The sequence below is a fragment of the Belonocnema kinseyi genome, chromosome 6 (genome assembly GCF_010883055.1).
Source record: "Belonocnema kinseyi isolate 2016_QV_RU_SX_M_011 chromosome 6, B_treatae_v1, whole genome shotgun sequence".
In the NCBI taxonomy this organism is placed as follows: Eukaryota; Metazoa; Arthropoda; class Insecta; order Hymenoptera; family Cynipidae; genus Belonocnema; species Belonocnema kinseyi.
This window is the reverse complement of record NC_046662.1, coordinates 28,879,786-28,894,085: the sequence shown is the minus strand read 5'-3', so window position 1 is coordinate 28,894,085 and position 14,300 is coordinate 28,879,786. Positions and strand designations below refer to the sequence as shown.

Here is a 14,300-nt window from a genome sequence, read left to right as displayed (position 1 = left end):
CTTGAAAATTTAAATAAAATTAAATGTGAATTTATCAATAAAAATAGAACATTTATTATTTGTAAAAATATTAGAGTAATATTAAGAGATATTTAGAAGTTTAAAAAAGATTCGAATTAAATTTAGAACTTGAAATAATTTGAAATATTTACAGCCGAATTTAAAATAAAATTTAGATTTTTGTAGATTTCAAACAAAAAATTTAGAATTTTTTTAAGAATTGTTAAAGACTACAAAAGAATAAAAATTTTCTTAAGATTCTTAGGAAAATTGAAGATTAAATAATTTAGACTCACAATATTTTAAATTGAATAAAAACCTTTAATTATGATTATATTATTATGGATTTATTTTGAAGTTGAAAATAGGAAAACGCACATTTATATTTTTGAATAGCTGAAAAAATTAATAGAAATAATATATTAGTCAATTTATTTATTAAATTCAATATAAAAAAAGTAACATTAAATGTTCAGTTAAAAGAATTAATTTTCAACAAAATAGTTAAATTTTCATCCAGAGATGAATTTTCAATTACAGAAATGAATTTCTAATTAAAACGATGAATCTTCAACCCAAGAAATAAATGTTTAATATAAATTTGATCTCTCAACCAAGTAGTTGAATTAAAAAAAAAAATTCCACAAAAAATCAAATAGTTGATATTTCAAGCCAAAAATATTTTTATTGTATGCCTTTGGCCGATACACAGCATCCCTATGAGAGAAGCTGTTGCGTACCCGCGCCTTAGCCCTTAATCGACCTCTCTTTCTCCCCACCTATTCTCGTCTATCCCCACTTTGTCACCAGCAAGAGCGGCTGCGCCGTCTATGCTCATAGCGTTGAGTACTTTCGCCGAAGCCACATGTTACAAATTCGAGGTGCACGAAATCTTGTTTTGTGGTTTTTTTTCGAGGTATTTTTTCGATCACTAAGTGTTGTGCAGTGTTTAAAACTAGTGCAGGATATTCCCATGGCGAATAACGCTTCTAATTCGCCTGCGGGCTCCCAGAGAAGCTCGAACAATGGGGCCCAGGAGCGTCGTGATGTTGCGCAATATAGTGAAATTGAACGGCGTCATTCGCTTTATGATGCCGACACAGACTCAAGCGAAGACCAGGCTTCTCTTCCCGCAAAGAGACCTCGTTTAAAGAGAAGTAGATCTCGCTACCACGAGTTACAAGATCAGATTAATGCATTAGCTGGCTTGGTTTCCCGAGAACCTTCTGGCTCTTCAGAGCCGGGGTCGCCTACAAAGCTATTGGACTTTGGGGAATTGAGAACCGACGTAGATGAGAGGAAAACAGTTCGTCCAGCCCTAAAAGAACGTTTGGGCAGGATCACTGCCCTACAGCGTTTTAGCTCATTGGAATGGAAAGAGGTTAGGTATTCTAATGCTTAGAAGAGCTTTCTTGCGTCGCCTGGCTTCACGGATCTTAAAGTCAATGAAGAGCTTTGCCATCTCGATAAGAAAAAAGACACGCTATTACCTACGGAACGCGTTTTAGCTGGGTTGTCAAATGCTATATTCGAGCAGAAGGAATTGTTAGCCTGTAATCTTCAAGCAGCGGTAGATTGGGCATTTTCGGGGTCTGATAATTTTACGCCGCAAACATTGTTTGAGCATTTATCATCACTTTTTGGCTCAGGCTCACAGGTACAGACAAATTTTGATTTAATAATTCAAGTTATCTGCGGGAAGAAGGCGGAGTGCATTGAGAATAGAAGGGAATGACTCCTATCCGAGATTCAGAACAGAAACGTTCGAGCAGCTTTACGCAGGGTCCCTCCGAGTTCAGAATATCTTTTTGGCAAAGAGGATTTGTCACGTCTTATCCAATCTCTAGGGGGAACTCAAATATGGCTAAATGAGCCTTCATACATGGCAACCAAGAGAATGATTCCAAGGAAAGACTTTTCCCACTCTACTTCATCTAACAACCGGACTTTTCAGCCCCTAAGGGGATCATCGCAGACTCCAAGGTTTAGAAACGACTCGCGACGAGGTAATTTCGCCCCTAAGAATACAACAAAGAAGGGACCACTCATATTCAAGCCCGCGGATTCCTTTCGTGGAAAGCCAGACGATAGATGACTACCCGTCAGTTCCTAATTTCTCAGGAGGCCAGCTACGTCACTTCCGAGAAAGGTGGAGGGTTTTGGGGGCTCCAACCATCATTCTCAAACTGATTTCCGAATTCCTCTCGGTTCGAAACCAAAGTTTGTTACGCAATTGGATGGATTCCAATTTTTTAACAAGGCGATCGCAACAGATGTCTCAACAGATCGATCTGTTGAAGAGACAAGGTATTCTCGAGTCTCCAACACGTTGAGGCCCAAGCTTCGTCTCAAAAATGTTTTTGGTCAAAAAGAGCAACGGAGGAATGAGGCCGATCTTCGATCTACGAGGCCTCAACAGGTATGTAAAGGTAAAAAAGTTTCATTTAATCTCACATTTCAGAATACCAGATTTTCTGGAGGACGAGGACTGGATGACACGAATCGATCTGTCTCAAGCTTACTTTCACGTACCAGTGGCAGAGTCCCATCGTTGCCTCCTTCGCCTCGTCTACGGCAAGGAGCTTTTGCAAATGACGAGCTTGCCCTTTGGCCTCTCAGCTGCCCCTCAGATCTTCGCGACCATAACGAATTGGATTGCGGAAATCCTTCGTTCGCGAGGTATGAGGGTAGTCGTATATCTAGACGACTTTTGTTTGGTCTCTCAGGACAGAACCAAATTAAACTCACAGATCAACGAGGCTGTCGAGTTGCTGGAATTCCTGGGATGGATGGTAAATCGCGAAAAGTGTATACTGAATCCCTGCCAAGAGATGGAATTTCTGGGAATACTGTGTAACACACGGGACCATGTCAAGAGTCTTACGGGCAAAAAGGCCCAAAAGATTACGGACCTGATAAAGGAGATACGATTAAAGCGGCGTTGTACCCTGAAACAGACTCAGTGCCTACTGGGCCATATGAATTTCGCCAACTTTGTAATTCACTGGGGACTTCTTCACTGTCGCTACCTTCAGAGGTTTTTAAACCAGTTCAATCAACACAGACCTCGACAGAAGTTAGCAATTACGTCTCGAGTGGAAGAGGAGTTAGAGTGGTGGCAGGGTGCCACGACGTCATCTGTATGCCTGCACAGAGGACGGATAACCAACTTCCTGACGACGGACGCTGCGGACACAGGATGGGGAGCCCAGATAGATGGGTCCCACCTCCACGGATCGTGGTCCAGGGATCAGAAACGATGGCACTCTAACAAAAAAGAGATGTTTGCGGTATTGGCTGCAATAAAACAGATGGCTCATTATCTCCAGGGCATATGTCGGACAAATTATCGTCGGACAAATGTACCCTGGTAGCCTACATTCAGAAGGAGGGAGGTACAAGATCGATAGGTTTATTGGATCTGACCTACCAAATTCTTCACCTTCTCGACCAGCAGAAAATAACCCTGTCGGCGGCATATCTCCCAGGCAGGTACAACGGGATCGCGGACCAATTGTCAAGGAAGAAGGCGCTCCTAGAGTGGCATTTACTTCCCGCTGCGACAGACGAAATCTTCGCAAAATGGGGAGTTCCAGTCATCGATCTTTTTGCCTCAGCAAATTCGGCTGTAGTCAGGCCATACGTTTCTCGAGACTGCAGCGATCCTTACGCCTTCGTCATAGACGCATTCAGTCGTCCATATCACGTCAGATTAGGATAGGTCTTTCCTCCTCCCAATCTCATACTCAGAGTGCTTGCCCACCTGAACAGCTGCAAAGGGCAATTCCTAATAGTAACGCCAAGGTGGAATCAGACGTTTTGGATGCCGGATCTGCTCAGCAGGAGCCTGGAACCACCTCTAACCATTCAGAACTTGGAGAGTGTGCTGATAGACTTGACGACAGGCCAACCTCCGCAGCAGGTGGAACGGCTAACACTACAGGTATGGAAAGTTGGGTGTGGGAAGATTTAGTTAAAGACTGGTCCCAGCAGGAGAATAATTTGCTCAAGCGAAGTTGGAGGAGTTCTACTTTACAGACCTACAGGGCACCGATTCGAAGATGGCTCTGTTGGTGTGAAAAGCAAAATAATAACTCTAGGTCTCCGCAGGGTAAGGATTTGGCCAGGTTCTTAGCAGACTTATTTATTACTTAAAAGTTAGCTTATAATACCATTCTTCTTCACAAGTCTGCAGTAGCAACATTCTGCGCAGGTGGATCTACATTAAGTTTATCCTCTGATTTTTTGGTTCATCAGGTCCTGAAAGCTATTTCAGTGGCAAAACCTCAAGAAGTTCGAGCACCAATCTGGGATGCACAGATTTTGCTTAATTGGCTATCTAGGCGAACTGCCGATTTATCATTCTTTGAACTTTCAAGGCGTACAGCAATGCTACTTTTATTGGCAACCGGCCGTCGTATTCATGATCTTACTCTTTTAAAGATCTCAAAGAATTTTCTCGTTAACTTGGAGAACGAGATAATTTTATGGCCAGCTTTTGGATCGAAGACGGATCGGGCTTCGTTCAGACAGTCAGGATGGAAACTCTCGAAGCACCCCAATATCTGGTTGTGCCTTGTCACATGGATCAGGGCTATGCTTAGAAAATCGAAAGAGAGAAGAAAAGAGGGTAGTGTTGACACCCTGTTTATTACTATTGTTGGAGCCACCAAAGCAGCTTCCAAGACAGTGATTGCAACGTGGGTTCGACCGACTCTCAGAGATGCTGGAATAGACGCTTCCCCGGGTAGCATTCGTTCAGCGGTTGCATCTCGCGGATGGCTAGACAATCTTCCAGTCCAGTACATTTTGGACCGAGGCAATTGGAGATGCGCTGAGACGTTCAGAAAACACTATTGCCGTGAGGTACAGGGGGCTAGTCAAGCAATTTCTACTTCGTTTTTATCCAACTTTACTCCCGTCTAAATAGTGAGTATGCGACACCTTTTACAGTCCAATCTAAATAGTGAGTATGCAACAGCTTTTGAAAAAATAATATTATAATGAAATATGATAGAGAAAAAGGAATTTCGAATCTTCCTCATTTATACTCTTTTGTAAATCACATAGCGTTGAGGTCACCAGTAGATAACAAACACGTCTCTCATAGGGATGCCGTGTATCCGCCAAAGGCATACAATACAAGTGTTTTGAATTACAACAAAACACGTATTGTGTGACGGAGCCGATACACGGCATTCTGGTAAGTGTCTTACTGATGAGAGCCGCTATGAGCATAGATGGCGCAGCCGCTCTTGCTGGTGACAAAGTGGGGATAGACGAGAAGAGGTGGGGAGAAAGAGAGGTCGATTCAGGGCTAAGGCACGGGTACGCAACAGCTTCTCTCATAGGGATGCCGTGTATCGGCTCCGTCACACAATACGTGTTTTGTTGTAATTCAAAACACTTGTATTTTAAATCGAAAACAGTAGAATTCAACCAAAAAAATAATGAATTCCTAATTAAGAAATATTTTGCAGTGAACAGAGAAAAAAATGCAATCAAACTGTTGAATTTTATAGGAAAAAGGTGAATTTCTAACCAAAAATGGAATATTTATATTTTCAGTTAAAAAGACTTATTTTTAATAAAAATAAAATGAATTTTCAATAAAAATGAAACCAAATTTCCACCCAAAAAGAATTTTCAATCAAATAGTGAAATTTTCAACCAAAGTGATAAAGTTTCAACTAAAATTATGAATCCTCAACTGAAATAGTAGAATTTTTAATCAGAAAGATGAATTTTCAACCAAGAATTAAGTAATTGAATTTCCAGCTGAAAAATTTGTAGAAAAATTACCTTACTATATTCTAATTTTTCCCCTTCTAATTTCTAAACATTATTCAAATTTTTCTTGCATTTTTTATTTATTCTGAAAAATTTTAAAAATTGCCTCAAAATCTTTCTGATTCTTCTTTTACAATCTTTGGAGTGTTCTAAAATCTTTTTAAATAATATTTTCAAATTGATTTTTCGAAATCTCTCAAACTTACTCAAATTTTTTCTAAAAATACGTAATATGGCAAAATTGCAAAATTTTGCTTTCAAATCTTTCAAACCGTTTTCAAAAATTTTTAAATTTCCCATGAATTTTAAGAACTTTTTTTCAGATCCTGACAAAATTCTGAAAGTGTTTTTTAACGAAGAAGGTTCTACTAAAAATGGCGAATTTTCAACTTAAAATATACATTTTCAACTAAAAACTGGGTCAATAAATTTTCATTTAAAAAAATTGATTTTTAATTTTTACTGAGAAGAATTTTCAATCAAAGAAAAGAATGTATAACCAAAATATTTTATTTCTAACCGAATAGTTGTATTTCCAACCAAAAAATATTAATTCTCAAAAGAAAATGTAATAGTTGATATTTCAACCAAAAATATGTTTAAAAAAAAAACATTTTTCAATTAATTAAGATTAATTTTCACAAAAAAAAAGAATTTTCAGCTAAAGAGTTCAATGGAATGTTTGATTTAAATTTAATAAAATATTTTAACACGTTTTTGAAAAAATTCTCTGACTTTAAACAAAATTCCCTGTCACTTCCAGGGTTTTCCAGGTATATAAAAATTTCTTGACAATTTTTCAGATAAATCAATATTTTTTTGCTGTATTTTCCAAAAAATTAAAAATATTTTTATATTGTTGCCTACTTAAAAAAAAAGTTTTTTTTTAAATCTACAGTTTTTTAATCTAATTCTTATATTCCAATTTTCTTTTTAAATTCTGGTTAGTTTTACTGTCCTATTTCGAAATTTGAGATTTTTTTTCCTAAAAAAATAATTTTCTATTTTTTTTCGTAAAGTATGCAAATTATCACAAAATCAATAAGCATTTTTTATAACTATTCTATATGTGCAAACTTCTATCTTAAAATTTCAAGAAAACATTTTTCAAAATATTTAAAAATAAATATATATATATATTTTAAATATACCAATTAGTTCTCAAATTATCGAATTTTAAAGACAAGATTCATGTTTTTTTTTTTTTTTTTTTGACAAATAGACGTCAAAATTCAAATACTCGTAAATTCGTAGACATTTTTTTTCGCAAATAAAAAAAAGCTGCCCGATCTAAAATCAATTTGATCTATTAGAAAATATAAATGCACTATTTTGAGTTTTCTGACCTTGAAGGCTTAAATGCAAATTTGGACTGCATACAGAATTCTGACTGAGAGGCGAATCCTCCTTTTCCAACTTCTCTGGTTGAGGCATCTTTGGAGAATCTTTATCAATAAAATTGCTTTCTTCGTCACTGTATTGCACACTGACAGGAGATCCTTTTTTTATGTAAACGGCTTGCATGTCTTCATATTTTCTAATTGCTGATTTTGGTCCCTCTATCGGAGAGTTAAATTGAGGTAGACTTGATGTGCCCAGGGCAGGCTTCGATTCTGTTCAATAATTAAGGGGCATTAAAAGGAAGGTACTGACACTTTTTTAATTAAACAATATTAAATGAAATGCAGAGAAACTGTCAAATTTATCATATTTATAAATTACAGGCCTTCAGAACAATTCAAGTTACATTCAAAAGAATGTAAATGAATTGAATAAATGATAAAAAATCAAGAAAATCCACTGATTTCCCTTAAAATGTAATTAATTTAGAGGGATTTAGGATAAAAGAGAAGAATTCGATCAAATTCGTAAAAATTGGTGAAGTAAAAAAATCAAATGAAATAAAAAAAATTTGAAAATATGAAAAAATTTCATTTGAATCTACCCGGCCATTTCCCGGTTCGGAAACATTTTTCCCGGCCAATAAAATTTTAAAAATCGCACTCTATTCTGAACATTTTTCCATTTAAGATAATAAAAAATAAACCAAAAATTAAAACATTCAAGTTGGAACTCTTGAATTTTTAACTTTTAAAATTAAACTTAGTTTTAGGCTAGAAAGATGAAAACTTTAAAAATTTAAAAAATTTTTAAATTAAAATATCTTAAATTAGAATATCAATTATTTTAATTTTAAATAGTTTAAGCATCCTTGAAAAGCTTTAAACAAAATTTTGAGAAATCTAGAAGTTATTTTAAATTTATTCAAATTTAAAATGATTTTTTGATATTTCTTCAGAACTTCTACATAACTTTTAAAATTAATTGAATTTGTCCTACAACTTTTAGAAAATCCTGTTAATTTAACAAAATTTTCTTCAAATTTGAGTTTATAAATAAAAATTGAACACTTATTATTTGTAGAAAAAATTACATTCGTTTTAAGAGACATTTAGAAGTTTTAAAAATATTCAAAATTAATGTAGAGCTTGAAATGATGGCAAATAATTTAAACGAAATTTAATTTTAACCAACAAAATTCGACTATTCGTACAGAAATGTCTTAGTAAATACCTACAACCTAATTTCAAACAAAATCTGGATTTTTTCAAATTTCAAAACAAAAAATTTAGAAGCTTTTTAAAAATTGTAAACGACTCCAAAAAAATAAAAACATTTTCTTAATATTCATAGGAAAATTGAAAACGATTATTTTGAAAAATTATCATAACAGACTATTTAAAAACATTTTAAAAGATTTACAGAATTGTCAAAAAAGAACCTGGAAGATTTTAAGGAATTAAAAAATATATATTGCAGGATTTTCTAAAAATTGTAGAAAAGATTTTAATTATTTTAAAATATGTTTAGAAATTCTGACAAAAATTTCCAACCACTTCATTTAAATTACTTGACATCATATTACGCTTCAAACTAATTTTGAATCTTTTAAAACAAAAAAGTGTTTAATTATTATTTATACATAAAAATTCAACAATTTCACTCACATATTAAACATTTTATTAAGTAGAACAATACAAATTGTAACTTTACAATTTTCGAAATTTTAACAATTCAAAACTTTCTATGTAAAACAATTAAGTTTTAAATTGTTTACTTTTAAATATTTGGTGTCAATTTAGTCGTCTTAAATTATAAGTTAAATATTGCTAAATATTAAATAATTATCCTTTTTCCTGATCAAATTTTTTTTTATTAAATGGGTTAAAAATTGAATAATTAAAAAGATATAAAAAAATTTCCTCAATATCTTCCAGATACTTTTTTGCCAATTTTATAAATCTTTTAAAACCTTTTTAAATATTCTTTTAAAATAATTTTTCAAAATGAAAAATCATTTTCAATTTTCCTGGGAATCATAAAATAATATTTTTCTTAAGTCTTTTACGATTCTTAGAAATCTTCGGAATTTTTGGTTTGAAATCTGCAAAAATCCACATTTTGTTTAAATTATTTAAAATCGTTTAAGGGCATGTGACACAGCTAAATACCTATATTACCGACCTCACTTTTTCAGTTCACTGAATGTTTTTTTAAACCTAAGAACTTTTTTTATAAATAAAATATCGAGCTGAAACTTTGGAAAATGTATTCGAGTACGATAAAGTACGTTTACCGATATTTTATGTATAAAAAAAGTTGGAACGTTAAAAAAATGTCGAGGTTCAGAAAAAAGATAAAATAATTTTCAGTGAAGTTCCTACCAAAATGCAGTACCTAAACGTACTTTATTGTACTCATATATTTTCCAAAGTTTCAGCTCGATATTTTATTTACAAAAAAAGTTCAAAGATTCAAAAAAACATTCAGTGAACTGAAAAAGTGAGGTCGGTAATATAGGAATTTAGTTGTGTCACATGCCCTTAAAGTTTTAAATTAATGTTGAATCTTTTTAAAACTTCTAAATATCTCTTAAATTTACTCAATTTTTTTCTACAAATAATAAGTATTCAATAGTCATTTCGCAAATCAATTATTGTTCTCTTTTTAATACTTTAAGTACAGATCCATTTAAAATAAAATGATTTATTTAGATTTACATTTGACAAAATAAACATGTTTTTCTTATAAAATATCGATTTTTAAATGTACACGAGATTTAATAATTTAAAATACATAAAAAGATTATTTTTAATTTACGAACATTCTAATAATTTGAAAGATTTCGAAAATATTTCAAATCATTTCCTAAAATTTCGAAAAAAGTATCGAAAATTTTAAAGCAAAATGTTTCAACTTGGAGATATTAAAAGATTTGAAAAATATTTTCAACTAAAATTATACATCTTTGACTAAAAAAGATATTTCTAACCGAGAATTTCGTCTTCTGACCAATTAGTTGAATTTTCTACCAGAAATAAAGCCTTTTTAAACCGACAAGATTAATTTTGTACCGCAAAAGAGAAATTTCTAAACAAAATAAATTAATTTTTATCAAAATAGTTGGATGTTCAAAAAGATTAATTTACAACCAAAAATGTAATAGTTAAATTTTAAGTTGAAGAAAATCATTTTCAAAGACAAAAAAAACACTTTTGAACCGAAAACGTGAATTTTTAAGCAAGAAGATTAACTTTCATCAACAGGAAAAACGAATCTTTAACAAAATACATCAATTTTTAACGAAAAATTGATAAATTTACAAACAAAAATTTCAAGCAAAAGATGAATCTTTAAGAAAATTAATTTTCTCTGAGAAAAGATAAATTTTTAACTGAAAAAGATAAAGGGGGAGGGTCGGTAAGGCCGGTTTTTGGCCTAATTTATTTTTGGACCCCTAGCCACCCCCACCCCCCTACAAATATAGGAAACACCACTACCCACCAACTGTATTTTCGAGAGATTTGACACTCTTAAACATGTATTCTGAGGTTAGCTCGGGTTTATTATGGTTTTCGGGGTCGCCGAATACAAATCTGGCGTCCTTTGACTTTTATCGCGTCAGGTTCAAGGTCATTGGAAGGTCAAATCGAGAGAAAACTGTAAAAAAATCCAAAAAAATACGTTATAGGTTTTTGGAGTCGCTAATTACGAATCTGGCATCCGTTGAACTCTATCGCTTCAGGTTCAAGGTCATTTAAAGGTCACGTGAAGGTCAAATCGAGAAAAAATGGTATGCGACAGAGGTCAATGGATGGCGGATTCGTAATCAACGACCGCGAAAACCTATAACATATTTTTTTATTTTTTCAGGGTTTTTTATCGATTTGACTTTCAAATGACCTTGAACTTGACGCGATAAAGGTCAGCGGACACCAGGTTCATAATCAGCGACCCCAAAAACCTATAACATATTTTTTAAAATTTTTTTACCGTTTTTTCTCGATTTGACCTTCAAATGACCTTCAACCTGAAGCGATAGAGTTCAACGGATGCCAGATTCGTAATTAGCGACTCCAAAAACCTATAACGTATTTTTTTGGATTTTTTTACAGTTTTCTCTCGAGTTGACCTTCCAATGACCTTGAATCTGACGCGATAAAAGTCAAAGGACGCCAGATTTGTATTCGGCGACCCCGAAAACCATAGTAAACCCGAGCTAACCTCAGAATACATGTTTAAGAGTGTCAAATCTCTCGAAAATACAGTTGGTCGGTAGTGGTGTTTCCTATATTTGTAGGGGGGGTGGGGGTGGCTGGGGGGTAGTCCGTTTAGCGTGCAATTGACTCGGGATACTTATAAGATACTACCATGATTTTTTCAGATTTCTTGGTCCAAAAATAAATTAGGCCAAAAACCGGCCTTACCGACCCTTCCCCTTTATAATAAAAAATGTAATAGTTGAACATTAGGTTGAAAAATTAATTTTCAACAAAAAAATGTAATTCTTCACAAAAATAGTTAATTTAAAAATTAAAAAAATTAAGTTTTTAACAAAATTTCAATAAAATACATTAAATATTAGCCGAAAAACATAAATTTACAATAAAAAATGAAATAGTTAAATTTGAAGTTGAAAAAATTAATTTTCAAAAACAAAAATTGCAACAAAATAGTAAAATTCTTCATCAAAAAAGTTTAACTTTCATCCAAAAATATAAATTTTTAAGCAAGAAGATTGATTTTTTAGCATGAAATATGAATTTTCAACAAAATTAATTCATTTTCATTTAAGTAGTTGAATTCGAACTTAAAAAGATTAAACTTCTTTCAAAAAGTTAAAACCAAAGACAAATTTTCAACAAATAAAGATTTTTTGGTCATTAAAGAATTTTTTTTACTTAAATCGTTGAACGTTCAAGCAAAAATACGATTTTTCAATACAAACATTGAATTTTCAACCAAAAAATATGAATTTTCAGCAAAAGATCAATTTTCAAAAAAATAGATCAATCTTAATTTTTAATAAACATATTTTTAACAAAGTAAATTAACTTTTACCCATGAATATAAATTTTCAATAAAAAAAAGAATAGTTTTGAACACAATAGTTAAACTTTCAACCAAAGCGAAATATTTTCAACTAAAAAAATGAATCTTCAAAAAAAAAAATTATTTCTTAACAAGTGGTTCAACCAATATTTATAACGAAATAGTTGAATCCTCAAGCAAAGAAGATTAATTTTCAAAAAAGGAAAGACAAATATTTAACAAAATACATTAATTTTCAACTAAAACTGATAAATTTACAAAAAAAAAATAGAACAGTTAAAATTTTAGTAAAGAAAATAATTTTCAAACAAATATTTCAAGTAAAAGATGAATTTTTCAGGAAACTAATTGTCTATGAGGAAAGATCCATTTTTAACTAGCAAAGATAAATTTATAATCAACAAAATAATCACATTCTTCACCAAAATAGTTAATTTAAAAAATTTAAAAAAAAAAACAGTTTTTAACAAAATAAACTGAATCTCAATAAAGTAGTTTAAAACTTACCCGAAAAACGTAAATTTACAATAAAATATAGAAGTTTAATTTCCATCCAAAAATATGAGTTTTTAAGCAAAAAGATCAATTTTCCAGCATAAAAGACGAATTTTTAACAAAAATAAATTAATTTTCATTTAATTAAAAAACAACAACAAAGTAGTTTAACTTTTACCAACGCAGTTGCATTTACAATTAAAAAACAAGACTAAAAATATGAATCTTTAACAAGAAAATTATTTCTTAACGAAGTGGTTCAACCAAAATTTTTTAACAAGGTAGTGGATTTTCATTAAAAAAAAAAGATTTTAGTTTGTCTTTTCAACATCAAAATATGCGTTTTAAACAAGAAAAAAATAGTTGAAAACTATTTGGATTTACTATAAAAATTATTCCGAAATACTGCATTACTTTTCGATTACAAATTAATTACTTGGATTGCTTCTAATTAACTGAATCACAAGTGGGTTAAGCACGATTATAAGTATATATTTATTTTATATTTTATATTTAAAATTAAATATTTCAATAGTGCTAATAAAATATAATTTTTCTACATACCAGGAAACGATAGCTCACATTTATTTTCCTTGACCTTCGTCTGTTCCGAAATGGTTGAACCATAAACGTCCGCCTTTGGTGTCAAATCCTTTTCAGCTTTTGGTGATAGGTTTTGTTTGAGGGAATGATTTTTAATCGGCGTATTGCCGAGAGTTCTGCTATCAAGAGAATATTTACTGATTCGGTTCCTCAAAGTATGTTCACTGACAAGAGTTTCGTTTTCAGTTTTCTCAGTCTCAAGTGTATTAGAATGAGAAACAGGTAAAGAACTCCTGGAGGAAGGTAGCAAAGTGTAGGTGTCACTAACCACTTGCTGCGTTTGTGGCTGTTTTTTTTTCATTTTTGCCATTATCAGCTGATCCACCAATTTTCGCGGAGTACCATCGTCGATATTTTGAAGAACTTGTGCGATACTACTCAGACTCATCAGACTGTTTTCTTTCGTCAAATCGATTGTACTTGATAAACGCTTATTTTCCTTCTCTTTGTGAACGGTAGATTCTGGAATTTAGATTCCAATAATTTTCCACAAAATTACTGATAAGAAAAATCAGCGTGGCTGTTTTAAATGACGAAATAAATTCCCGGCTCGCAAACTTTTTTCACGGTCAATGAGATTTAAAAAAAAAAAAAGGAACACTAAAGCCAAAAAATTTTCCATCTAAAGTAATGAAAATTGAGCTGCAAATGACGCGTATTAAATTAAAGGTACTAAAATTTTTCAAGATGAAAAAATATAAATCCATGTTATCATTTTCAATGACCTAAATTAAAAAATTAATCAATAAACTTTAAAATTTTCAAAATTATAAAAGATTCAAACTTCAGGGCATGTGACACAGCTAAATACCTATATTACCGACCTCACTTTTTCAGTTCACTGAATTTTTTTTTGAACCTTAAAACTTTTTTTGTAAATGAAATATCCACCTGAAACTTTGGAAAATATATTAGAGTACAATAAAGTACGTTTAGGTACTGCATTTTGGTAGGAACTTCATTGAAAATTATTTCATTTTTTTTCTGAACCTCGACATTTTTTGAACGTTGGAACTTTT

At 32.0% G+C, this 14,300-nt stretch overlaps 1 protein-coding gene across 7 annotated transcripts in view; it reads right to left on the bottom strand.

The window, feature by feature from the left end:
* Window positions 1–14,300, bottom strand: part of LOC117174882 (centrosomal protein of 192 kDa) — a 97,248-nt gene that overhangs the window by 54,582 nt on the left and 28,366 nt on the right. For all 7 annotated transcript variants that reach the window (XM_033364291.1, XM_033364295.1, XM_033364296.1 and 4 more), the window contains exons 7-8: window positions 13,243–13,743; window positions 7,137–7,403 (exon numbers count right to left, since the gene is read on the bottom strand). In XM_033364291.1, the coding sequence (XP_033220182.1) occupies window positions 7,137–7,403; window positions 13,243–13,743 (768 nt within the window). The remainder of the gene's footprint in view (window positions 1–7,136; window positions 7,404–13,242; window positions 13,744–14,300) is intronic.